Genomic DNA, 27,900 nt, shown 5'->3' with positions numbered 1-27,900 from the left:
GGTGGCAAATCAGATACCAATTTTTCATTAGATACTGAAGAGGATCATACTGAATAGGATCAACTTTATCAAAGCACATTTTTTATAAGCATGTATTAAAACCATGGTCCAACAGCTAAATAAGGGGAAATAAGCTGATTGTGAGCTTCTGCAAAGTCTCAAATGAGAAATAAATATAATAAAAAAATCACGAATTCAAAGAAAATTCACCTGTGAATTCATGATTAAAATAATGTTTTAAGTCAAAAGTGGTAGATCTCTCTATATTTATAGAAAGCATCACTTTGAAAACTAGGAAGTATGGATTTGAAAGAAAGCAGAATTATTTGTGGAAAGATAGAGAAATTATTTGCATTTGGATGCAAATAGGAACTAAGAATATGATCTCTATAACAATGTCTTGCAAGCAAGATCTTTATGTCAACATTTATTAATATTCCTTAAAATGAAAAAAAAATTGGAATTACTTTAAAATCCAAATATAGGCATTTTATTGGACTCACTGTTAATCACTGTTAATTCACTAATACCTACTCCCAATTTACTATAAAACCATGCAATTTGCTCAGAGAATTAGAAAGGTGGACAAGCAGTATTTAGGGATTCTGTGAACAAGGAAAAGCATCTCTGTAGAAAATATGAAGCTCAAGGACCAAAATTCAGTTCTAGAGCATGAAAGAAATAAGAGTACTAAAATCTAGGACCAACTGGATTGAGTCGTAGGGGCATTATCAAGCCAGGGATTGAAACTTAATCCGGGGAAAGAGTCTAAAATTAATGTTAGGATACAATTTCTTAAAAGGGAAGAAAGAGAAGAGAGAGTATTAGCATTTCTTAAGACCTTTCCATTGCCAGCAATAATTAAATTTAATCTTATGAAATTTATGAAAAGTTTATCCTTATACCATATACGAGGAAACCTCGTTGGTATCAGAGAAGTAAAATGTAATCACACTGCTGAATTGCTGTACATCTATAATTTAAATTTGGGTTTGTCTTATAGTAAATCCTTTGTCTATTTCACTAGTAGTTCTCAGACTTTGCAATAACAATTAAATCATAACTAATACATATAGAGCATCTGTAGGATATCCAACATTACTCCATGCATTTTAAATGTATTAACACATTGAATATTCTCAACAAACCTAAGCAATATGCCAATTACTACTATACCTTCTTTACTAATGAGAAAACAGAGGCACAGAATTTAAATATGTTGCCCAGGACCCTTCAGCTATAAAGGAATGGGATTTACATTGCCTGCTAAATCCGGCTCCCTAAACCACTGTTATTAAGGGCACAAGGCCTCTTCATGACACTTCAGTCACCTTTCTCTGAAGTAGAATAGGATGATAGCCTAAGACAAATCCTGAATCTGGCCTCTGCCTATTTTTACGAATAAATTTTTATTAATTTGTATAATGTATCTGGTTTCTCTACAACTTATTAGAGTCAGAACATTGGCTACACAAAACCTAAAATATGTACTCACTGGCCTTGACAAAATACCTGTGCTGACCCCTAATGTGGAACGGAGATTTAAAAACAATTTTTTTATATCAGTGAAGTAAATCTTTAATGATAATTATTCTTTCTGAACTCTACACATCCCCCTACTGAGACCAGACACCCATTTAATCAGAGAACAAGACAAATGCATTCTTTATTTTCACATGTGTTTACCATAAATACAAATTGAGTTCTACTATATCAATAGCTAATCTCTATTTACATTGTCCAAATTAACTTTAAAAACAATAACAGAAAATAATTTAAGACTATAACGTTTGAAATAGTAAAATTTGAATTTCTATTCATAAATCTAAACTAAAATACAAGCAATAATTACTTTTCTCAAGTTTTTATTTTCATCAAATATTTGTATTTCTCCTAAGCAACTGCATTATGTAATTTAAATTTGTAACATCATCTCTTACAGACTTGGTGATTAAAAACAGGCATTTCACTGCAGTTAAATATGTCTCTGATTTATAAATAAAAACAAAACACAATTTAAGTAACAATGTGTCTCAGCGGAACACAACTGCAGCCTTTTCATAATACCATTTGCTTACTTGGCTCTGGATCTCTCTTTCTCTGCCCCACTGGAAGTACTGATCACCCTAGGGATTCCCTGGAGACTCTAAGGGGTGCCATCTGCTCTGTGTCTGCTATGTGTCAGCTTGAAATTCTTGATGCCAGATATAGTCCATGGAATGGCACAAAAATATAGACGTTGTACTATAAGAGAAACATTAATGCTGGATTTGTGAAGAAAATTAGAGGTTAAACATGCATAGAAAAACAATATTCGTGGTTATTTGATTAATCATTGAACATGATTATAACATAAATAGTGGATTACCACAGCAGTTAAGTACAAGGAACGGGGCATTTATTAATACTTTGGGTTATAGTTTATTTTCTTATAATTAATCAAATAGGACTCACAACTAGTAGATTATATGAGGACATAAATAAGGAAAGAAATCTCTGGCTAATAGGTATATTCTTGTTCAAATAATATAATTTCATTTTTATTTTGACATCAAATAAATATCAAAACATATTGACAGGAAAGAAGAAATCACCGTTTTTCTGAAACCCTTACAAGCATGAAGAAATAGAGAGAAATAAAGTTGTGGAAAACAGATTTCATGGATATGGAGCCACTCAAGAGTACAGACTTCGGAAACACTACATTTTTAATACATTTTACATGTGTAAGAAAATATCACATACATACTCTTACTACCTTTATGCAGATAATTTTATCCCAGATATCACATTTAGCATCTCTTTACAATTTTATTACTTTTTTTCTTATGGTTTTACTACACACATATTGACTCTTTAACAATATATTTCAAGTTTGCATATTGTTAAACTTTATATTCTGTATGAATTCATTTGTAACTTGAATTTTGTTCTCAAAATGTTCTTTGTGGGACATGGAAATTCAATAACATAAAGCATTCTACTAGATGAATACACCATAGCATGAGAGTAAATTGGTACAAAACTTTGGGAGAAACCTGAAATTGTCTAGGAGTTTCAAATATACACTAATCTAGTAATTCTAGTTCTGGAACAGACTAGATTTTCATGAAGAGGTTAAACACCTTGCCCCAAATCACATGCACACAATCAGCATGAAGGTTGAAATTCCAATCTGAGCAGAATACTCTAATACCTTCATTTTGTGATCACTGTTAGATTATCTCTACAGTATAAGTAATATCCTTAGGTAATAATACCAACATTAGAAAAAGAAAGATAATACAACAATATGGTGGATGTGATATTTAAAATATACTTTTGATTACCATTCTTGATGAACCTAATATAATCTATGGTGTCTATCTTTTTTAAGTATTTAATATTTATTTTTATTAAAACCACATAGGTAACAGAATTTTAAAAGTTATAGAGTGCTAAGTAGCTCATACTAATGCAAGCATAGTTGCTCCATCATCCTCAGCAATATTAACCCCACTATCTCAAGGTAACTACTTTCAAATAACATTTTTGTTTTCTGGGATTTATCTCCATGCTTCTAAATCACTTTAGGTCTGACTTTAACTGTAAATATGAGTCACTGCATGACCAAATCCATACTCTAATTACATTTTCTTTCCAGAACATATGTTTTGCTTTTTCCTAGAGTTATATATTACAGATTTTTAAAGAATATACTTAATTTTTCTCTGAATTTACTCTTTATTTTAAACTACATGACAGCAGTGGAAATCATTACAATTCTTATTACACATATAGAGGACAATTTTTCATATATCTGTATATAAAGTATGTTCACACCTTGAATTGGGTGTCAACATACTTTATGTACAGAGATACAAAAATTGTGGTATATATGTGTATTAAGAATTTTAATGCAAAAGAACCCACAAAGTACACACATAAAGGCATAAATCTATGGTGTATTTCTAAAACTAAAATTGGTCACACTTTAAAATAGAATTTTGAGACTTAGGTAATTTATTATTAATATTCATATTCTTCAATTCATGGACCGATTTCTTGGAAAGAAATGAACCACTAATTCAACAACTAAGAACCAGCCAGAAATGGTTATTATCTCTATTATAGGACTGGATGTTATAAATTAACACTTTACTTGGTTGCTGTAAATTCCTAAAGGCTAGGTAATATGCTTTGGGAATCAACTCGAAAGGATCTTGAAACCCACTAATGGCTTATCTTTCCTAATCCTACTTTCTTCTCAGCACCATTTCTTAAGTTGACCATCTGGATGAAATGTTGTTGTTCCCCCCCACCCCACCCTTGGCCTCTTGGTAGGCTCTACATTGTCACTGGACACTCTTTGCTGATTTTCTGATCCTTATTCATATTGGAACATCCTATGATATTTATAAACATAAATTTTCCCCTCCATAACTTTAAGCAGAATCTATATCATCATGGACACTCAGTCTGTGTTTCCAGCCCTGGTCTGCCTGGGTGTACAGACACATTAATTCAAAATTCTACTTGACACAGTGAATATTTAAATAAGAGTCTCAACCTTTGCCTGCCCAAAATAGAACTCATGCTTCCTTCTGCCTCACACAGACAACTCTTCGTATTCCCAGGCTCAGAATAACAGAGATATCTGTTCCTAACTAAAATCACAACTTTCAGAGTTTTCTTGCTTTTTCTCTTTCTATCACAACCTTATTCCAATTCACCAGCAAGTACTGTTGACATTACTTCCAAAACATATCACACATCTTTTCCTTTCTGTCTGTTTTAACTGCTACCACCAGGGTCTGTCACTGTGATTTCTCACATGTAACAACTTTCTTAGATATTGAACTGAAAACAGGAAATTCAACTGACATGTAGGTTTTTTTTTTCCTTTACCAAATAACATCATGTCAAGTGTGCTGTTATACTGAGTCCAAAAAAGCATAAATGGCAAAATATTTCTCTTTTAGAATCAGCCAATAAAACCTTTATTAATAATTACTAATACTGAATTATTATTCAATACATACAATATTTTATGCTACTGAAGATAATTTACTGTTGTATTACCCCACAATGAAGGAATCTCAATTATTTTCCACAGTCAGTAATTACCTGTAAATAAGATTATTATCATATCTCATGTCCATGTATGTCCAGTGTGAGACACACACACACCCACACACACATAATTGTGGAATTGTACAAATAACCCTATAAAATAATAATCATTAATATTACATATAATGAAATAATCTCAAAAACCTGAATCATCTTGTAGTAGCTATTATGTGGCTGAAGTGAGATACATTTATCATTTCAAGCCTCTGTTGTCTTTACCAAAATAATATACTTCCTGCAATAAAACTGTAAGTGAAAGGAGGTTATGGATAGGGAAAATTTTTTCTCTACCTTCTCTAATTTCTCCTAGAGGACTTTTAAAAATTAGGATTGCTTACATAGAAAAAGAGTCCCATTCAAATCATATTTCTTTATAGTTAGTCCTCATGCAAGTAGAGTACTCTTACAGAGTACCCTGTCAGTCTTCAATGAATCTAAGACAGACCATTATCAAAGCCAGAGCTTTCTTCAGGGAGTATACAGTGGGATGCACTGATGTATAAGTAGACACCTTAAATTTTTTTAACTTATTATAAAGCTGAGGAGAAAATTAAGCATAGTAACACTTTTTAAGTATTGGCATTAGTACCCTAACTTAGTCTCTCCGTGGTAAAGTCAGGGTATGTTTATATATTTCATAAAGAAAACAAAAATCCTACAAGCTGATGTTGATACTATCAGCTCTGTAGTGACATTATATATGTTGTCATCTTTTGTTTATATAATCAAGGAGTTTTGATAAACACAAGTTTTGATAAGCCTAACAACCTCATTCATCCAGAGGTAAAAATGTAGAACTCAGGAATTTATTTAGTAGATTCAGAGCTGTCCTGAAAGACAAAAGGTGGTGTTTCACTCAGACAGAAGGTGCCTTTGGTTAAGGCTTTAGACTATGCAATGTAGAATACCTCCATCAAAAGCAATTGTAAGAGACTAAGAGGTTGTGTATGAAATTTCATGTCAGAACAAGGTTTACTTTAAAGAGATTTGTGAGTGTGCTTTTGTCTAATTAAATAAACCTCAGATAAATTTCATAGGCAATCCAAAAAGAATGTAAAATATATACAGGAACACCTTAGAGTTTAAGTTTGAAAGGTTAATAGTGGAAAATGAAAGAAAACTTTGGATACAATATTTCCAATCAGATTAAGAATGAGCAAACTGAGTCGGGCGCAGTGGTTTACGCCTGTAATCCAAGAAGCTCAAGAGGCTAAAATAGGAGGATCACGAGTTCAAAGCCAGCCTTCGCAAAAGTGAGGCACTAAGCAATTCGGTGAGACCCTGTCTTAAAATAAAATACAAAAAAGGGCTGGGGATGTGGCTCAGTAGCCAAATGCCCCTGAGTTCCATCGTTGGTATACCATCCTCCCCCCAAAAAGAATGAGAAAATGGTACAGCTTCAAATATATGCTAACTTTATAAGAAATGATGACTCAGAGAAGCAAGAATACAGAAAACAACTAAAGGCTGTGGAGAATTATGACAAGGACTTAAAAATATATGACACTGATTTCTAACTTCTGATATATTTTCATACTCTAGGATTTTCTACCATTGATTCCCCCCCTCTACAATTATCCATTTCTAGACTTCTTATTCTATACAATAGCCTTTTTTTTTTTTTGGTTCTTGAGATGTGCTGATAGGAAAATATCAGTGATTATAAAATCACCAATATAGCTATTGAAATCATTTCACTAAAATTTACAAAAAGAAAAAAATGGAAACATGATAAATGAAGTACAAAACACAGTGTCCTATAAATGTGATTCATATTTAAAATAAAAGTGAGCATTTCACATTGAAAATTATCCTTTCATGTTTTAGTTACTATTCTTTTCATAGAAAATGAAATCAAAGTTTGAATTATTAGATAGTATACAGGAAAAAAATATATATAGGTAAGAGCTCTTTAATTAATGGCAGGTCTTTATTAAATGTTCCATGTTCCAAATATTTTTGTCATCTCTACATGCTCATAAATCACATTGATTCTCAAATAAATAGTTCCCTAATTTTCACTTTTCTAGATATTTTGTAATAATTGATTCATCACATTATTATAACAGTATATTGTTTATTTAACATTTAACTTTAATTGTTTTTTTATTCAGGAAATTTTCTAATTACATTCCTAGTACTTATTTCTTAAGTACAAAAACAAAAGGTATGTGGGTGTGACAGGGGACACACTCTTTGATTAACATTCTTATTCCTTGTCATCTTACTAGAAACAACAATTTACTTGCATCTGAAATCCCTTCCCAGTATTCTTCTTGGTCACATACCATAGAGTACAGCAAATTTTATAAGGATATCAAAAAGAACACAACAATCTAATCAGAATAATTTAAAAAATCCTATTTCTATATATAGCAAACATTTTTTCTTTTGTAGAATGATGGTATTATATGAAAAAATTAATGAAATGAAGAAAAATTAAAACAGTTCTCCTTCTTTGTCATAATTGCCTTTATTTTTATCATTAATACTAAAAATAAAAGTGAAGACAGTAGAATTTCAGAGGACCAAATATCACTCTTTTTTTTTTCTTTTTTAAATAAAGGAGTTGGTATTTGAAATTGTTGGTGGGAATATACAAGTGCATTTTAATAACAAATGATTTTTAAAGAATGAAGATGAAAGGAATGTGGGAATGTGATATTCCATTTAAATTATCTACAACGGCCCATTTCAAAATTAATATCTTAGATGTCCATACAGCACCATTAGAAAAATGGTAAATATCAGAAAAATAAAGATATTAGATATATTGATATATGATTACATATAAAAACTATTAGATATAGTGATTGGTGGTTTTACAATGATTTACATTTTATACTTTTCCTCTGCAGTTACAATAATGGTTTGTCAGAATAAAATCACCTACATTTGAAAAGAGTGACTTATATAGAAAAAAATCTTTAAACCCTTAGGCTTTTCCTTTAATCTTGAAGATTTAGAAAAAAATTAAAATATAGTTAATACAGTATTCATCAGAGCCATCTACTCCAGAGAAGGATCCGAAATGCTTCAGATTATCTCTACCATTTTTAGTATTCCGCACTTCTCAGGGTCTTGATTAAATCAAATCTAGTAATTATCACTGTGTGACTTCATTTGAAAAGCTTAGTCTATATTTCTTTTAAATGAGGAAAACCTGCTATATACTTAGTTTGATCTTTATTCCATCAGGCATTCAAGTTTATCATTTATATCCCATTAACAATTCTTTAAAGGCAGGCTAGAATCTGAATGGAATGTATTTTCCTTTCATTTGTATATTAAGCAGCAAATATATGATAGGTTTGGAAGACACAACAAGGGACAAGATTACAAAACCATTCTCTTTAGGCACCTTAGAGTCTCATTGGAAAAGAGAAGATTTATAGTTACTATGAAGAAGGATAAACAGTTTCAGCTGCTAGGAAATGTAGGCTGTCATGGAAGCTACTAAGAAAATTATAAAGGCAATTATGAAATATTCAAAGAGTTATAGAAAGGAGAGTGACATGATCATATATTTATTTTTGTCTGACTGCAATGAGGAAACTGGTTTGGTAGGTGGGAAAATTAGAATTAGAACAATTCTGAAAGTACTACAGAAACTGGGACATCACTCATGTATGAACAGTTGAAAAAGAGTGGCAATTTTGAAAAGTATTTAGGGCAAGTGTGTTTAATGTATACACTCTATAGCACAATGTCCTTGCCCAGTGCTTCTATTCCAGGATTCGAGGAAGAATCACTTGGAAAGCCTTTAGCATTCACATGCTTGGACCCAACAATAGGCTTGCTGAAGAAGATTCTTCAGAGCTTCAGTTATTAGTTACCTCCATAGCTGGTTCCTATCTTGAAGTGAGTCAGACACAAACACACTTGTGTATTCCTTTTTCCCTGTTATATTCACTTTAAAAATTATATTTAACTGAAAGTCCATATTATACATTAGCATAGCAAATATAATTCACAAAGCAGGATTAGTTAAGTATTATTTATGTTGCTGATGACAGCACAAACTAGAGAAATTACTAATCCCCAGAATAAATTAATAGATGAACATTTTTTTTTTGTAAAACCCAAAGTTGGTAGGAAAATGAATAATGAAATACCAGTTAAAGACAAATTAGCTAAAAGGGAAAACATTCTGAATGAGCTAATTGGATTTAGAATTTTAATGGCATCCAAGGCAGTTAGCCAATAAAAAAAAATTTTAAAAAAACCTGCAAAAATCATTTCAAATGTGATACTTTACCAAAAGAAGATTTTTTTAAAGTACTGGAGATTGAACACAGGGGTGATTTCTCACTAAGCTGCTTCCCTAACTCTTTAATTTTTAAATTTTTGGACAGGGTCTCATTAAGTTGACAAGGTTGATTCCACACTTGGATCTTCCTGGTTCACCCTCCTGAATAGCTGAGATTACAGGCATGTGCCAACCCACCCAACAGATCTGAATATTTTCAAATGAAACATGTATATGTCCCCTCAAAATAACAAATGATAATTTTATTTTTGTCAGAGAGAAAATCTTTATTTACTAAATTGAAAATGTCATAAATGCATTGCATTCTATCAAGTAACAGGTTTCAAAGAGATCAATGGAAATTAATATATAAAATCAATACTTAAGACTTGAAATCCAATTTTTTTCTATTAATTTGCTTTTTCAGGATACTTGATTATATAATGTACCCATATATATATATATTAGTTTGTAAGGCAAAATTTTAAGGAATGTTATTAGAATGGGGTTAAGGAGGGGATTGATATGGTTTGAACAAATACCTATGTGATAAAATGCTATTAAAAGAAGAGTTACTAAAAGATAACTAAAGTATCAGTGTATTTCAAAAGAACCTTTTGTGAAACTCATAAACAAGATAAAAACTCAAACAAGGACATATTATGCTGAGATGTATTAAAATTAAGTACTTACTTTAGTTTAAAAATAAATAATAAGGATTTCTCACAGTTACAAAATAATTTGTTTACAAAAGTTGGACTTTTATTAAAAAGATATTTTAATCAAAGATGAATAATTTGTAGTGAACTCAAATAAACTAATGAAATTTGATTTGTAGTTTAAAAAATTTTAGCTTAGAGAATAATTCAATTGATGATTTTTAAAGGTATCTATTATGAATATCTTATTTTTAAAACAGTTGTCTATGCTAATCATAATAAAATTGCTTTTACTTGCCAGGCATGGTGGCCCACTCCTGTAATCCCAGCAGCTTTGGAGGCTGAGGCAGGAGAATCTCAAGTTCAAAGTCAGCCTCAGCAACTTAGTGAGGAAGCAACTCAGGGAGACCCTGTCTCTAAATAAAATACAAAAAACGGGTGGGGATGTAGCTTAGTAGTTAAGTGCCCCTGAGTTCAATTTTCCATACCCCCGCCGCAAATTGCTTTTACTTATTTGCAATAAAAACTAATCTGAATTAGCTGCACAAACATGTATAATCATTACTAATCAAACATCACTTTAAAACTCAATTCTATTTAGTTCTGTTTAAGGGAGAAAATGAATGGAAATATAAAAACAATCTCACTAAATTCTTAGAATTTCTTCTATAGTGAATATCACTAAATAGTTCAAAATTGTGAAATTAAGTACCCTCAGAACATCTCTCAACTCTTCCTATTGGTTCTTCCTACTTCCCTTTTACTGGTATTGATTTATTATTAAAATCCATTCCAAAGAGACAGGTAGAAAGTTAAATAGGGAAATGTTACAGACTTTAAGATTACTATCTTCTTATTAAAAAAAAAAAAGGTGATATTAAGTTTGTCTTGTTCAAAGAGGTTCAGAGTGCATGTTAAGCCAGAGGTTGGGGAGATTCTGTCTTACCTATTCGTGTGCTTAAAAATATTGTGCTGTCAGTAGAGAAACCATGTAGTCAGACATAGTGTTGGCTGGTAAATATTTAACAGCAGACTTGCCAAAAATAAAAAGCCTTAATTTGTGTTGTTTGCCAATTTCCATGGCATAAATACTCCTACATGGCTGGTTTTGAGCTATCAAAATGATATAAATGAATGTACAAGTGGAAGGATGCTTGGCTGCTATTATATAGAAGTTTACCATACAACTCCAATAGTGTATAGAAGTTTGCAAGTACATACAGTAATAAAATAAAGAGGAAATGAGTTTTGAATGCTGATTAGCCTTTTAAAAATATAATTTGTTCAATGTTAAGTTTATTCAATTTAGTTTTATTCCTTTTCTTAACCACCAGCTCACAAAGTTACTGAAATTCTCAGAGATCAGTTTTATATATGTATAATTCTATAATTAATAGATATATAAAAATTATATATCTATTAATTATAGAATTATACATATATAATTATATATAAATATATGAATACACAAATCATATATATTATATGTTTATATAAAACTCTAGCATAATCTAACATATTACTTTATAAAGTTTAGGCACAAAGACCACCCCAGTGACATATACATGTATGGGACACACAAACACAAAAAAGACCTTCTCCAGTATGTATTTATATTAGCAAATGAGAACACATCACTAGATGCCTCCAATAGCCTATATAATCATTTCATTTAGATTGCCTATCTTCTCCCTGATTCAATTCTGGTCCCCAGTAAAGTTACTAGAATTACTATTTGATAATAAATGTTAAATGTTAGTAATCATTATTATAAGGCAGTCATAACATAATGGACTCCCTTAAAATTGGGCATTTTCAATTAAGTCTCAATTGTTTTCTCAGGGCTAGTCATTGTCCTGCCAACCTGTTCTTGAAGCTCTTTTCTCCAACCCTGCATACCACAGACAGCCATTTCATGCTGAGCAAAGATGCTGAAATTGCTGCAACAGTTCAAAGACAAGTCCCTTGGAAATAACAGGATGCAGAAGGACCAGGAAACCAGAATTCAACATATCTCAAGGTTCCACTCCAGGGTACACAGGCTGGCTGAATTGACACATGATCTCTCTTGGCAATTGTTATCCATTAATGATCCCTTCTAAAAAATAGAATGTTTCTGTGGGTTAGGAGAAGGAAGACTAGCTGTCTTCCCAGTTTGTGCAAAGTTCTAATAAATTCATTTTTCTGTTTTATGTAATTTTCCCTTACTCTCAATGTGGGCTGTTGACTGAATCCAGTCAGTTGGGATCTCAAGATTCAGGCTTCTGCCTAGCCCTTTAACAATGATAATATTTCTCCTAAATAATAAGTATCTTTTGTTCTCATACCATTAGACTCACCTATTAATAAAGACAAATCTATTGAAAGGTAATATTATGTAATAAAAGTCTTTGAATATGAAGTCACAAATCTCAGGCTATTGTTTTGAAGTCATACTTATTAGAGTAATTAATTTAAAATCACTGAAATTCTCTGCATATTATAAAGTAGTATTAGTGTACATATATTTTATAGAAATTTTCAAAAATATAAATATTATAATTATACCTTGATACCATAACATATTTGAATGTCTAACTCTTGGAAGAAAGGTAAAATAATCCTATTACATTTCCTTGACATGCTCAACATTTGAGTAACTGAGCCTAGGTTTGGGAGGGTAAATGTACTCAATGGACAAAATCATTCAAACCTTCAGATTTAATTTTCCTGGGCTGATTATTTTTGGTACAAAAATATACTTTTATGGTATCATATAAGCAAAGCCCCACTATCATTAACATGAAGTACATTTAATAGATCTCTCAAAAGCTTTGTTAAAAAAATATACACACACACAACACACACACACATATAATTTTATAACTGATGCCAATATCACCTCCTCACCTTCAGTAAGGGGAACCTTAGCATCAATTTTTTTCTTTCATAGAACCTTAAAATTTTAGAGCTGAATTTTTGAGTATCTATCTACAAACTAGAACACCAAACCCTTCATTTGACATATGGAAAATACTGGTGCCCAGGAATATAACTGACCCTTGCCCCATGTCACATAGTTAATTACTGACAGAGTAGAGTCTAAGCACTTCTAAGACCTCATTGTCTGCCAGCACTAAAAGTCATTAATCTTAGAGTAAACCATTACCTCTTGAAGAACTCTCTTCATCTTTAATAATAACGTCTTTACTGCTGTGCAGTCCTGTAACATCAGTCTGAAAGGCAGAGAATCTATGCCCCCATTTTCTTCCACACCTTGTAGGGGCCAATCTGTTGATGGACTGCTGGGCATTCGGCTTATATGGGAACACCTGGATTCCTGATCTTCTTTTGTTAATTTCAGGGAAAGATTCCTAACAAGGAAAAAAAACACAAATTTATAATGTAGCATGTTTAGGGTGTTTCCAAAGTTGTATATTAATGTCTATAGTATGCTAGGAAAAAACATTTTGTGAACCTCATAATTTCTTCATAGTAGGCTTGAAAATATTCAGATCTTCTGCATACATTTTGAAATGACTTAATTGTATATTTAGTGGCAAGATTCAATGACAATTACTGTTTTAGAATATGATCATTCTTTAATTAGCATTTCATGTACACATGATACTTAGTTAACTCATTTAAAAATTCTGAGATTCAACAAAAATATCACTGGAAGAAAAATTTCATATTTGTGGTTCTAGTAACGAAAATTAACTGAAAGGAAAAGCTTAAGCAGCAAACATTGTGACAAAATATATTTGGTATTTATTGAATTATAAACAAATCAATAACAATTTTAGTGATTAAGAAAGCTATTCATTGTCCTGCCAACCTTTAAAATTTTAGAGCTGAATTTTTGAGTATCTATCTGCTGGGAGCCATTAGCCAAGTAGGTATGACAATTTCCTTGCCAGCGTACCCCATGTTGCTTAGTGGAAGGACTCATGGAAATAGGACATTTTGCAGTGACATTGCATGTAGGTGACCTTGCTCAAGGACCAGGGCGGAACCGGGTTTAGGGTGTTCCTGGTTTAGGACTATCCGGGTTTAGGGTGGTTCCAGGTTTAAGATTATTCCTGCTGGGCACAACAGACACTAGTATGGCAATATGTAAATCAATGGATGTGTAACTGATGTGATTCTGCAATCTGTATATGGGGTAAAAATGGGAGCTCATAACCCACTTGAATCAAAGTGTGAAATATGATATATCAAGAACTATGTAATGTTTTAAACAACCAACAATAAAAAATTAAAAAAAAAAAAAGATTATTCCTGCTGGGAATAGGGCGTATCCTGCTGCCTGAGTTCCCCTTGAGTTCTCACGGGATTCAGACAGTATTTTTTGGGAGACAGAAGCCCAGTGGGGGTGGATTTGGGCAGAGAACGTGGATTTCCCCAGAACATGATTGTGGACGGCTGGTGTGAGTTCGGGAATAAAGAGTTGCTGTTTGAATCTACAAGCTGTGTGGTGGCTCATGATTGTGTGCCCAGCCAGACTGCGGCATCTATCCACCAACCAGAACACCAAACCCTTCATTTTACATATGGAAAATACTGGTGCCCAGGAGTATAACTGACACTTGCCCCATGTTAATCACGGACAGATTTATTTAAAAAAGTGAAACAAAACAGGAAATGTATAATTCTATGATGGAATTAGCAGGTGAAGGGAAGCAACATATGCCACCCCCAAAAATGTCCCCTTTAGCTTAAGGATCATTTTGGACTGAAGGCAACTGAGAAATTGATATAAGAATAGTTCTTTGTCTTCCACCTTTACATAAAATCAGATATACATTTACAAAGGTGTTCCTCTCCTCTTTCCACCAGGAAGGATATGAGTTAATTACTGAAGACAACCTTATATTCTCATGAGTCAGGATAAGGCAGCAGAGGAATCCATGTAGCTAACCTGACTAACGCTTTTCTCCCATTTTTTGCCCCATATATTCACCATGCCACACTTTGATGTCCTAGAAACTCAAAGTCCCTGTATTAGGTTACTTTTCTAAAAATTTATTGTTCTTTTGTTAAAATGATAAGATGCTATCTAAGCCCCATGCTCACCATGCCTCTGATTGACTCATTTCTGAGTGCTCCTGTGTGTATGTGCAATGCACATATTAATAAACTTGTTTGTGTTTCTCTTGTAAATCTGCCTTTTTTCAGTCTAATTTACGGACCCCACTTGGAAAATTTGAGAGAGTAGAAGGAAAAGACTCAAAAACAAAGAGCTCATTTCTCCTGAAAGACAGCTTCTTCTAAACTGACAAAATACAGATTAACAAGAACAGATGATAGTTTCAAAACAAATCTAACCTAACATATATATGAAGTCCTTATAAGACTGCCTGAGTTACAATGGGCACAGAAACATTACTTATTATTAAATACATTCTATTAGTAAGGGGAAAATCTTATTTTGTAAATGCACTTAGGTTAATTTATCCCAGACCCACGTACTTCTTACCATTTCTTTAACTCTGATTATGTATCTATCTATTTCCTCATGTAAAAAATGATAATAACTCATTTTACAACTACTTTCTCTGGACTTGTTCAAAATTTGAATAAATTAGCACATATGAAGTGGTAAGCAAAATATCTGGCCAATAGTCAGTCAGTCCTCAAAACTGCTGTTTATTTATTTATTACATTATTACAGACATAAAATGGGGTAATAATAATTATCACTTCAAACAACAATGATAGTTAATAAATATGTCTATGAAGATAAATAAAAAATTGAGTGATTCAGGAGTGTGTTTTCTTTACTAATTATTCAATAATTTAGAAATTAAATTATTCCCAAGATAAATAACAAGATTTGAATAAAATTAATTGAGGCTATATTATTTTATTTGCATTTTTACCTGACCTGTATAGCAAGTACCAAGGCATCTCTTTGTTTTTTTTTTTTTTTGCTTGTTTGTTTGTTTTTTTGTTTTCCAATTTAGCTAAAGGATCATGCCATGTATTTCAGAAAAAATAGTATACAGACATAGATAAAAATGCAAGGGTCTCTGTTATTTTCAAATAGTCAAAAAGGAACATGCACAGCAATGAATTTAGAAGATAAATCTAACCATTTGTTTTGTATCACAATAGTTTGTATCTAAATTCCCCAGAGAATAGTGACATTTTTCACAGTTACTAAAACCATCCACATTGTGTCCCACAGATCAACACTGGCTTAAATTGCAAAGATTAATAGGTTTCTGGCACTGGCTTCAAGAGCTTCACCATATTTTTAACTTCTTAGTTGTATCAAAAAATATTAACTAATATTCTTTCACATATGAAAAATTTATCTTGGAACATTTTATTTTTACATAAAAAAACAGATCCGCTACAAACCTGTAGTAATCAAAACTGTTCTTAATTAGGTCAAGGAAGTTGATGAAATGAATATCAATCAGGACTGTTACTCAGGGCCTTGGTCAGCATACCATTTTGTTTTATGTTTATTTCTACTGGCCTTCTGATTGGGTAGTGCCCATAGTTTATAATTAATAATATTCAATAACATTCTCAGTATATTAAATATTAATGTTTATAACAAGAGAACATTATTGGGTTCCAAATATGCAAGTTCCTCTGGGTAAATTCAACTAAAAAAAATAAAATAATCCCCACGGTTAATGAGAAAAGAAGAAAAATCTTTAATAAGATATCATAGTTTCCTCAAGTATAGACAACCCAAAATAAGACAGTGAGGATATTATTAGGTCCAAGTCTTCCTCTGTTCCTATATTAGCAGGGCTCACCTGATAACACAATTCATACATTTCTAGATATATATCTCGCTGTCAGCAAATTCTCTGAATTATTATGGTTTCAGAAAACTTAACAAATGTGTTGTATAGCAAAAAAGATCATCCCTTACCATGGGGGGGGGGGAAGTATGATTCTGAAGCTGGACACAGTGGTTCATTAATCACCATAACTACTACAAACAAAACGCAAAGACAGTGTAATCTCCACTGAGAACATTTATATACAGTTCACCCTCTCTGTGTCAACTCTATGAATCTTCAGTAGAATTACACAATAATATTTACACATGCCTTGATGATTATAAAAACTGATTAAATCTTTATAATTTAAAATTTAGTAACATTTAGATAAAACTAAATCAAGACTTAAGAACCTTTTCAGTTATAAGTGCCAAGCAATAAAAATTTTGAGACTAATAGCAATGCTTATAAATATTACATAAAATGTATTCTTGAAAATTTAGATTATTTTAGAGTTTTAGCTCGTATTTAAAATAGTTAAACTACTACAGAATATTAGCTTTGCATGTGGTCACTGTGATTCTTTGTATAGTAGGAATTTTCTATGAAACTAGTTCAGAAGTTCTACTGTAATTCTGTTTTTTCAGTATGTCAGTCAACTTTAATGGGAAAATATATATCTTGACAAAAACTATAGGGTGATTAAAGTTTTTTGTTTCCTACCACAGAGAAAAAATATAACAGCCTTTTTATCATTTTTCACAGTTATAACTAGCAATGTCACCTCGAGAGTAAAACATTTTCTTCCCATTCACAAGAAGTCTTCAAATCTTTTGAAAACTTCCCAATATAATGGCCAAAATGACTAACAAAATACAAGATCATGTCAGTTGCACAGAGATCATATCATATGCACACTTCCTATTTAGTGCACTGACAAATTTCATTACAGGGATTGTCTGTGGCTAACAGGTATCTCAATGACTTATACTTTGTAATGTGACTATGATTTCTCAACCAATTTACAAGAAAAAGAAAAATAATAGTAACCTCTAGTTGCCTAATATAATAAATAAACACACGTACATGACTATCTCCCAAAGCTTCATTAAGTAGATTTGCAGAAAACAATGATTTTTAAAAACCTTAATTTGGAAAACTTACTTTTATTTAAGCTTCATTTCAAAATAAACCTGGTTATTTATGGTGAATTCAACCTTTCCTTGAATACTTCTAAGACAGGTACAATGATGTAAATGTATGCTAGTTACTTCTGGAAGGAATGGATACAGGATCTCTCCATGTAGTAGTTTAGTTTTTATCAGAACTTAACATATTACATTTAGATAAAAATGTACCTGTAAAAAGCTATTTTACCAGCACTTGTGATATGAGAAATGGTGAGGTACACTCCAAACACCTCTACATAACCAATGTAGTTCTTTATGACAGGACATAACTGCCTCACCACTTCTCATCTCAGAACACTGCCTCCTTGCTCTTTGAATTCTAAACACATGATCTTCTGAAATATATAAACTCCTCTGGCCTGAAAGGCTTTGCATATGTTCTTCTATCTACATGAAAAAAGTTTCTCTTACCCACCTTAAAATAAATCACATCTCCAGAGAAACCTTGGCATCTGGTATACCACTCATCAAAATTGCATAGATTGCCAGGTACAGTGGCATATGCCTGTAATCTCAGCAGCTCAGGAGGCTGAGACAGGAGGATTGTGAGTTCAAAGCCAGCCTCAGCAACTTAGCAAGGCCTTAAGCAACTCAGTGAGAGACCCTGTCTCTAAATAAAATATGAAAATGTGGTTGGGGATCTGGCTCAGTGGTTAAGCTTCCTTGGGTTCAAACCCTGATACCAAAAAAAAAAAAAAAAAAAAAAAAAAGCATAGGCTCCTTTTTCTTATGCTAAGGCTTCTTTTGTGATACTTATCAAATATGTAGTTAAAAAAATAATTTGAGGAGAACTCTGGGAAAATTCTTGGATAAATAATCTATATTCCATGTTTAAAACACTAAAAGAATATGTACATTATAGCCACATTTAATTTTTAAAATTTTACAATGCATTGTAAGAGGTCAAGACAGATGGATTTCAAGGTGCCAAAAAGATATATCAAAACAGCAATAAGTACACATACTGCCAATGTGGTGGTTGTAGGGCCCTGAACTTGGATGAATTTGGAAAGAAAGTGTGGTTTTTATTCTGGTGAAGATATAGGAGAATAAGTGCCACTGACAAAGGAACTTCAAAGTTCTGGGAGACTTTAAGAGTTCCAACATTTAAGGAGCCTCAAAAATCGATCTTATCTACTTGTAAATTAAATACTTGCTAGAATAACACTGTTTTTGTAAAGGAAAGAAAAAATAAAGACTAAAAAACATGTCATACACAATGTCTGGAAAAGATTAAAATCCATAGATATGCAAAGAGATGACAACACAGAGATGACCAATATTGGAAATAGGAAACAAGAATATTAAGTAGCTTTTATAAATATGTTTGAAGTCTTTACAGAAAAAATAATCATAATGAATAAAAAGATGATGTATCCCAGCTGATAAATGGACACTCTATAATAGAAACAAATGAAAACTTCAAAACCAACTGATTCTTTCTGAAAGGATGGGATTTATTATGTCAGACCTCATTGGCTGCCTGTCCCACCATTCCTGGATACCTCCTTTCTGTTTCTTTAACAAATAAAACAAAATTCTCAAATTTGTTCAAATGCTTGTTCACCTATGGTGCAAAGAAGTAAGCTGAAGTCTAAAAGGAAAAATCAGGAAAATGTTTCCTCTCTGATAAAAAGTTAAACAGAAAAGTGATAGACATTTCCTTTGGATGTTGTTTTGTCTTGATATATTTCTTGAAACTGTTGGCATATCTCAAGAATATCAAGTGTCAGCTATGGGAAAACTGAAGAACAAAAATACTGAATAGACCTGCATCTTTGTTGATGTTATTATTGCTCTGAATTAATCAGTTCTGCAGATTTCCTAACTCTAGATTGCTTTTTTAAAATTTTTATTTTATTTATTCTTTTTCTTTTTAGTGTAGTGCTAAGGATCAAACCTAGTGCCTCACACATGTAAGGTGAGCACTCTACCACTGAGTCACAACTCCAGTCCTGAATTTTTTGATAAACAAGTAATTTATTTGTTATCTGTTTAATGAGTTAGGTCTTCATCTTATCTGAAGGTAAAGATATTCTCAAGTATAATTCTATAATTATATTCTAAAGTATAATTGCTAAAGGATATATTCCACCTAGAAGGATATTAAATCTAGAATAGGGATGGGATAACGTAATTAATTGTGTACATATTTGTCTGTCTTTTAGAGACTAATATGTTTCAGGGTAATATGGGCATTACTTGTATCTCATGTTCATTAGTGAATTGTAAAAATTTGTACAGTTTTATGCAATACTCAAATGGATAGAGTAATCAAATTTAGTGCACAAAAATTATTATCCATTGAGTTTAACATTTCTTAGGAAATTAGATTAAATGGTAAGGATTTTCACTACTACTAACTAAAACTAGTTATACTTCCCTTTTCAAAAAGTTTAGATAAAATAGACAGTCTATACGTACAAATATGCTCACTCATTGTTTAAAGTTCTTGTTTTGTCTTTAGACAAAGAAAATAAAAAAGGCTGGCTTGGATATCTATATCCAATCCCTTTTCTACATGCCATTCTTTCATTAGCATTTCCTTTCCCATTATTTTTGGTTTCCTCTCCCATTCTTTATTTTTGTTTTCATATGTGACTTGAGAGTCAGTTAAAAAGCAGTCCACATATGAAAAGGATTAGAGTTATGGAAAAGAGAGCTGAAAGTATTTACATTACATTAAATTTATTGTAAATACTTACAATAATGGTCCAAATTACTATTTAAAGAAAGAATGTATACCCATAAATCTATGCACAAAATCTGTGCATACATGAGTATTTTTCACCTTGTAATTAATTATGTAATTGCAGGTATTGGATTTAGTATGCTATGCCTTTAAGTCTGGATTAATAATGCAATTAAGTCTTTTTAACAGAGAACTAAAAGTAAAAGAAAATTGGACAAACAATCATCAAAAATATTTTGTCAAGTTGATAATAAATCAAACACTTATTTATTGTCACCTGATATTATAAAGTAGTTCTAAAGTTAGAAAATCTCACAGACTGGCTGATCTTCTTGTATCTAGATATGAATCAGTTTTTTAAAAGAAAACCTAAAATGCCTCTCTCTAGTCTTTACTGCAAGTGACACGCAGCGTAAATTTTCTGGTATGTTGGCAGATTTTTATATTTGACACTTTTCAAATTGTATATTTCTTTTGGTGGGGATCAGGAAATTATTCCCACACACTCATTCATAACTATTTGGAATAATGGTTTCATTTAGGACCTTTTAAACTACACAATAAAAAAGAAAATAAATCAGAGTTGAAAAAGGGTCTCTAAAGAATTATTCTTATTAGGATACTGATGAGCTTTTAAAAATTGATAAAAGTTCAATTTTGTTGCAATAAGTTGTTTCTAAACTTTCAAGTAAATTTCAAATATAAAAGGAAAGAGTTTTACTCTAGTATTTTATACTAGTTGAAAATAATATTCCATACCTAAGTTTTAGATAACTTGGAATTATTCATTGCTACTTGTGATACATACTTTATAGTCACATGTTAGATATATTTACTGTCTGAACCTTAAGTGTTCTAATTAATTTTAAGTATTTTTGGTGAAAAAGATATACAGATGAACATATAATTTTATTACTGCTTCTGAAAAAAAAATAGTTTCTTTAAAGTCACCAACTTTAGCTCCAATACGATTTGCCTATTATGAACTTCTTTCCAATAATAAGGGTTTTATAGTTGCATTGTAACAGAAACAGTAATGTGATCATTTATAGAGATGGAAAATATTCTTGAAAATAAATTCATTTTGAGTGTCACTTCTTATCCACCTTCTTACTTTTAATATCAGAATAATGAGCCCCCCAAATGGCTGTATCTTGCTTACTGCATCTCAGAGTCATGTAGGAAATTTAATTAATCTTTCAAAACTAACTACCACCATCAAATCCATCCTATTTCATCATCACATAAAATAGTTACAACCTAATGTTTTTGTTTTAGAAGTTTCTGTGTGAAATTCTTCTTTTATGATCATTTAAGGAATACATCTAGAGGGCTTTTAGACATAATTCATAAGAAATATTATTAAAAGGTATTACTGTATGTATATTTGCTTCTGATAATTTGTATCATACCAGAATTTATTTTAAAAAAACAAAATGATAAAATATTCTCAATTTGCTTCTACATATTTAAGTAACATTATTATAATGCAATGTTTCACAAATATAAGCTGGGAGAGTCAATTACAACATATGAAAATAGGTCATTTTTAAAGTCTTAAAATGCAATTCTAATATAATATACACCAACAATGATATGCTTAAATTATATAACTTATAGACAGCTATGTAGTTTGAGTTGTTAGTTCAATGTCTGCTTTTCATATGTAATATTCAGTACCTGGTGATCTAAGTATAACAAGTGTTAGGTAGGAAAGTGTAATCTAGAAAGTAATGTTTCCAAAAAGAAAATAATCCTCACTTTGTAAATAAGCATAAGGAGAATACCTAAAACAATTGGTATCATACATGGTGGCTGAGAAACTAAAATTTCCAATACTTGCCCAGAGAAAAAGAGTTGGAGATTATTGCTTTGTCTAAATCTTACAGTCACAGAGCTTTATATCAATTTGAGAAGGATTAATAAAAGCCACATCGATCTTACCAGCCAACTTTCAGACATTCTGTTCTGAGGTAACAAAGAGTCTTTGTGATGGCTGATATTTATTTTTAACTGGAAAATATTTTTTTTCATAGTACACAAAAATGAGGTCTCCCTAATATCTTGACAGACTCGCTCACATATTAAAAAAAAAAGTGATCCAGTTTACTTTTATATGTATGAATTCCAGAGCACAAATCTCAGTCTAAGAAGTCATATCTTTGTCTTGCTTTATGATGTATATTTTGCCCAGAATATTGTGACTTTATGATATAGTGTGAAATCCAGGTGGCTACTTTACACTCTTCCCTTAAGATTCGACTCATGCACTGTTCCATCCACCCACCCTTACCCAAGGCAGTTCCTCTCCAAACCTTCTGCACTAGCTGCCTCCTGTCTTTGGTTCAGGAGAACCTATACACCTCTCTCTCACTTCCCACATTCCAATCTCTCTCTTTCCCATGATTGTAGACTCTTTGAAGTTATAAGGTTCTCTTTCAGTGGGTTTCTTATGTCCAAATGCCTAGCTTGCAGATGTATCTCAGAAGTGTTTATTGAACTAATGAATCCATGGCCATTTCACATACACAAAACCCCTGTCCACAGGATTTGTAAGGTTTACATATCACAATTTCTCATGGAGAACATTTTACATTTATCTTTAGAGACTGACCAAAGGAAAACCTATTCAAAAATGTAAAAGCTTCAGAGTCAGTACATTAGGGGTAGATGCAAATAAATTAACAACTGGAATAAAAATAATGACAGTTACAGAAAGAATAATAATAATTCCAAAGATTTTAAAGAAAATCAGGATGGAGAAAGAATGTAGAAATCACATCAATTCACAAGGAGAAAGCGTTGTGGGAATTTTCAGGGACTGTGAGCTGATATCCAGCTCCTACTTATTATTCTCTATGAGAACTACTTTAATGTAAAATAAAGTTTCAGTAGAGGATAACCTTTTGGTTTCACTGACAAAAACATCTTCCATTTATTTTAAAGATCATACCAACTAAATAAAAAGCATATAATGAAGCCCCAGACAATAAATTGTCCCAAAGCCTTAACCCTACAAGCTTTGAATCATAGGTATGAGTGAGTTAAAATTATATGCCTGTAGTAAGATTAAGAAAAATTAGAAAGCAGATGAAATTTAACTAATTATTAATGAATAAGTATTGCTTTCTTTAAATACCTGTCATACATGTTAAATTATATCATGTTTAAGATACTTTCATTCTCAGTTATACTACTAAAAACACACAGTGAACTATAATTCAGTTTATGAAACTTAGAGATAGTTTTACTTTGGATTACAAGTATGTAGTCTAGGTTATTAACAGTTACAGTAGTAACGGCAGATATAGTTCACAGTAAGTAGAACATAGCTAGCTTAAAAAACCAAGTCGTATAATAGATTGCCAGCATCTGATACAAAATACAAGTATGAGTTGGGGATTAAAATATAGTTTTTTAAAGAATATGTTAATTATCAATTAGGTTTAATTTTTTATTCTCTTAGGAGCTCATGATTCAGTATTATCATAATTATAACTTTAAAAATCATAGTAAAGATCCTGGTAATCAAGGGGCAATCATACACACATGCAATCAGAGCAACGTGGGAGGCTGAGGCAGAAGGATCATAAGCTGGAGGCCAGCTTCAGGAACTTAATATGATCTTGACTTAAAATAAAACATAAGAAGGATTGGGGATATAGCTCAGTTTTAAAGTGCCCCTGGGTTCAATCCCATATGCCAAGTAGGGGGAAAATCCTGCTAACTTTGTTTAACCCTGTATTTCCTAAACTTATGTGAACATTGAAGGAGATGGAAAAGCAACTCCCAGGGAGAAAAGGAGAATAATGGGAACCAGGGAGAGAAGAAAAATAATGGGTCTGGACTTCACAATTTCCCATTCTACAACAATTTTCCTGACTGCCTGACACATTCTGCTATGATTAGGCATATATGATTAAGTCTCTACATATTCTGCTCTGATGATTAAATTTCACTTAAACCCTATAAAAATCAGAGCATTATTGTAACCAGTTTCCATTTTCCTCCTGAAAATGTACCCCTTCAGTGCTTAATAAAGCATTGCTGGTCCAAGGAGATCTGTTCCTATTTTGGCTTTTTTTGCTTTCAAACATTCATTAATAATAAATATTAATTATATTTAAATTTACAAATATAAATATCATAAATATTTATATTTGTGATATAAATAGTATGATAATATGTATCATAATATCCTAATCAGTCATGATTTCCTAATAAATCATTTCATAAGAAAATGTTTGGATAGCTTATTAGAAAATGCTTTTGACAAAGCACTATTCTTCAAATCTTAATGATAAATAATATAATAATAAATATTATGACAGCAAAATCATACTGCAAACAGGTAGGATCGTGAAATAGCACTGACTCTAAAAATATAATTATTTTGTAAATAATTACAAAGTTAACCATAAGTGGATGGAAATAAAAAGTGTCTATTCTCTTTCTCCCTGAAATTGAATATTCATCCTTTCTCTGAAACAGAGAAACCACTGGACTTTAGTATAAATAACAGGCCAAATGATTGGTGTAAATGAAAAGCATAGAACATGGTTTATACATAATTTTACATCATAGAACTGTCAAAGTATAAATGTCTGTTGCAAGAAACAAACAAAAAATCCTTGAGTTAGTAAAAGATTCTGTTGCTAGCCCTTGAAAGAGGTGACATAGACAAAGTGTCACAGCTAAACTGATTTAAATGCTTCAGATTAAAGCAGCTGAATTACCTTTCCATTATTCATCGGTCCAGCCCAGACAGACAAATACTACAGTCATACATAGAAACATGATATGTGGCTATAAATCACAAGGTATGATAAAGCAGAAGGCACAAACTGTTTTAGGTTTCGGTTGATGAATTTTTTCCTAACTCCTGTCTTGAAGACACAGATGCTCAGACAGTTGGACTGTATCTCTGGCACAAACATATTCCTCTCTGAATGTTATCTCAGTTTCTTTCTTTCTGTACTGATGTGTACTTGACATTTGAAACCTGATAACAGTGGTTGTTGGTGGCACAGGATGGCTTCTCTTTTACACAAGCAGCAGAAACACAGATTGGTATCAATGTTCAATTGTCTTTGAAGCAGAGAAAAGGGTGAAAAAGAAAATACAGTCTTTCTCTTAACATAACCAAAGAGGAGCTGATGAAAATAAAACCCACAGTTTGCTCTTTCCTCTTGAGGGACAAGTACCCATTTAGGAAAGATAAGAAAGAAAACAAAAACCCTGGAAAAGAAATTGAGTCCATCCTAAGAAAATGAGTCTTCTCCAAATAATCATATGTTTGTTTTTCATTTACTCTTTGATGGCTGAAAAGAATCAAATCTGTTTTCATTATCAATCTGAATTATATCTTAAATTAAGTCACCTTTTAGATTATTTTAATAGATATGACATTAATAATTTACCTATGGCATGTGGATTGAATAGAACACAAGTAGCACAATTAGACTTGAAACAGAAAATCAGGCTGCAGAGTACACGTCTAACCTCTCTACCCTCTTCAGAGACAGGGGCTTGGCTAAACCTCAATGAGCTCATTATGCCCAACTCCAAAAGTCACAAATATACTGATTAGTAGAAACATAGTAGTTTCACCTCAGAGTAATTTCTGTGGCCTTTTCATTCTTTTTCATCTAAAAACCTTTCTTATTCTTCAATATTTCGTTAGACAACTCAATGATAGTGGGACATTTGACATTTATTTTGGAAAATAAAATATCACTAAGAATCACTGAAGGTTCTATGTCCTCACATGACCCTTTAGAGATATAACAGGAGCACAGGTGAACTCTCTATGTTCTTGGAGACAATTTCTAATATGCTGGCCATGGCAGTTGAAAAAAAAGACATCTTCATTTTACCTTTTTTATGTGAACATCATTTTTTTTTCCTTGCACACGAAGAAATTTTCCTGTTTCTTTGTTCATGGTTCCTTTGTCCTCTTCTCAGAAACTCCTTCCCTTTCTCTCCCACATGACTGCATGCAAATTTGATGGACTTGCTAAAAAAGGGCCCACCCCCTCTGCCCTGAGTGGTCATGTGACCTGGGTGTGTCCCTAAGACTTTGGTTCCTAGCAATGTGAACCCTGAGCTGTGTTAGAGCCTGAAGTGCTTCCTATTCATCCCTTCTACTCAAGGCCTGACACACAGTCCTGCGACCTGTGCACTTCAACAAGGATCTTACCTTTGGTATGATGTTCTGCTGTCAGCATTTGAATTGTAATAATTTCTGAACAAGAAGCACTGGGTGTGTATAGCTGGTCTTGCTTCTGCTTCTAGCTTAGCCTCTAAAATTACTGTTGTTTGTTTCTAACTTGTTAAAGAAACACTCAAGTGGCTCAAGTTTTGTTAGCTAGTGAATCTCATTCCAATAAACACACTTTTTCTTATGAAGTGAGCAAAAGTAGGTTTCTGCGACTTGTATCAAAGAACTCTATATTATACTTTTGAGCATTGCCCAGACAAAATGTAAAATGTAGTATAAGATTTTTCCAATTCCCTTATACATTTTGTTATATTCATGTCAAGTTCTTTTTTGTAATCTGGGTTGGTTTTAGACTCTTACTGCTGCATGGATATTCAGAATTCATTATTGGGATGCTATATTTCATTTTATTCTTTCAACATTAGAGGACAATCTCCTTTGTACTTCCTCTGTCAACACATACCTGCACTGTGTCCTGGTCCTTGCCACACTGACCACTCTTGGGTAATTAATCCATCCAGTGTGATGCTAGATGATAAGGAACTGGTACAACCATTTTATTTTGACAGATTACTTCTTATCCAGGAAGAATCACTCCACACACACACAACATTGAGAGCTTTTTGTCTGCTCAAATCAGGGAGTCTGTAGCATTAGAATTTGTGAATCCTCCTAAACAGTTGTGTATTCTGTCCATAAGTTTATAGTGGATTTAGATGAAAAACCACATAAGCAATTCTAAGACTGACCTCTTTTCACCAAGGAAAATAAAGTGGCTTAGAGGTCAGCACTAGAAAATTATATGAGCTTAGTTTTAATGTGGAATTACCCTGCTTTAAAATGGAGCTACATGCCTCATAAATCTTATAGGCTTTATGTTATACTGCCCAAGTTTCTTTTCAGAGGTAGTGCTAATAAATTGACTTTAACTCATTTTCTCCTTTTGTTCATTAGAAAGGCAAAAATTGATGGTTGCTTTCTGTGATTATCTTGTCTTTTAGATGATGTACTATCCTCTATTCTCCAAGTATATTGTCCTACTAAATTATCAAC

At 32.1% G+C, this 27,900-nt stretch overlaps 1 protein-coding gene across 3 annotated transcripts in view; it reads right to left on the bottom strand.

The window, feature by feature from the left end:
* Ccser1 (coiled-coil serine rich protein 1) overlaps window positions 1–27,900 on the bottom strand; it is a 988,234-nt gene that overhangs the window by 735,362 nt on the left and 224,972 nt on the right. For all 3 annotated transcript variants that reach the window (XM_048813620.1, XM_048813621.1, XM_015484557.2), the window contains exon 5: window positions 13,169–13,373. In XM_048813620.1, coding sequence (XP_048669577.1) covers window positions 13,169–13,373 — 205 coding nt within the window. The remainder of the gene's footprint in view (window positions 1–13,168; window positions 13,374–27,900) is intronic.

Source organism: Marmota marmota, unplaced genomic scaffold (genome assembly GCF_001458135.2).
Source record: "Marmota marmota marmota unplaced genomic scaffold, marMar, whole genome shotgun sequence".
In the NCBI taxonomy this organism is placed as follows: Eukaryota; Metazoa; Chordata; class Mammalia; order Rodentia; family Sciuridae; genus Marmota; species Marmota marmota.
Note: the sequence above shows the minus strand (reverse complement) of the source record. Positions and strands in the feature narration are given on the sequence as shown.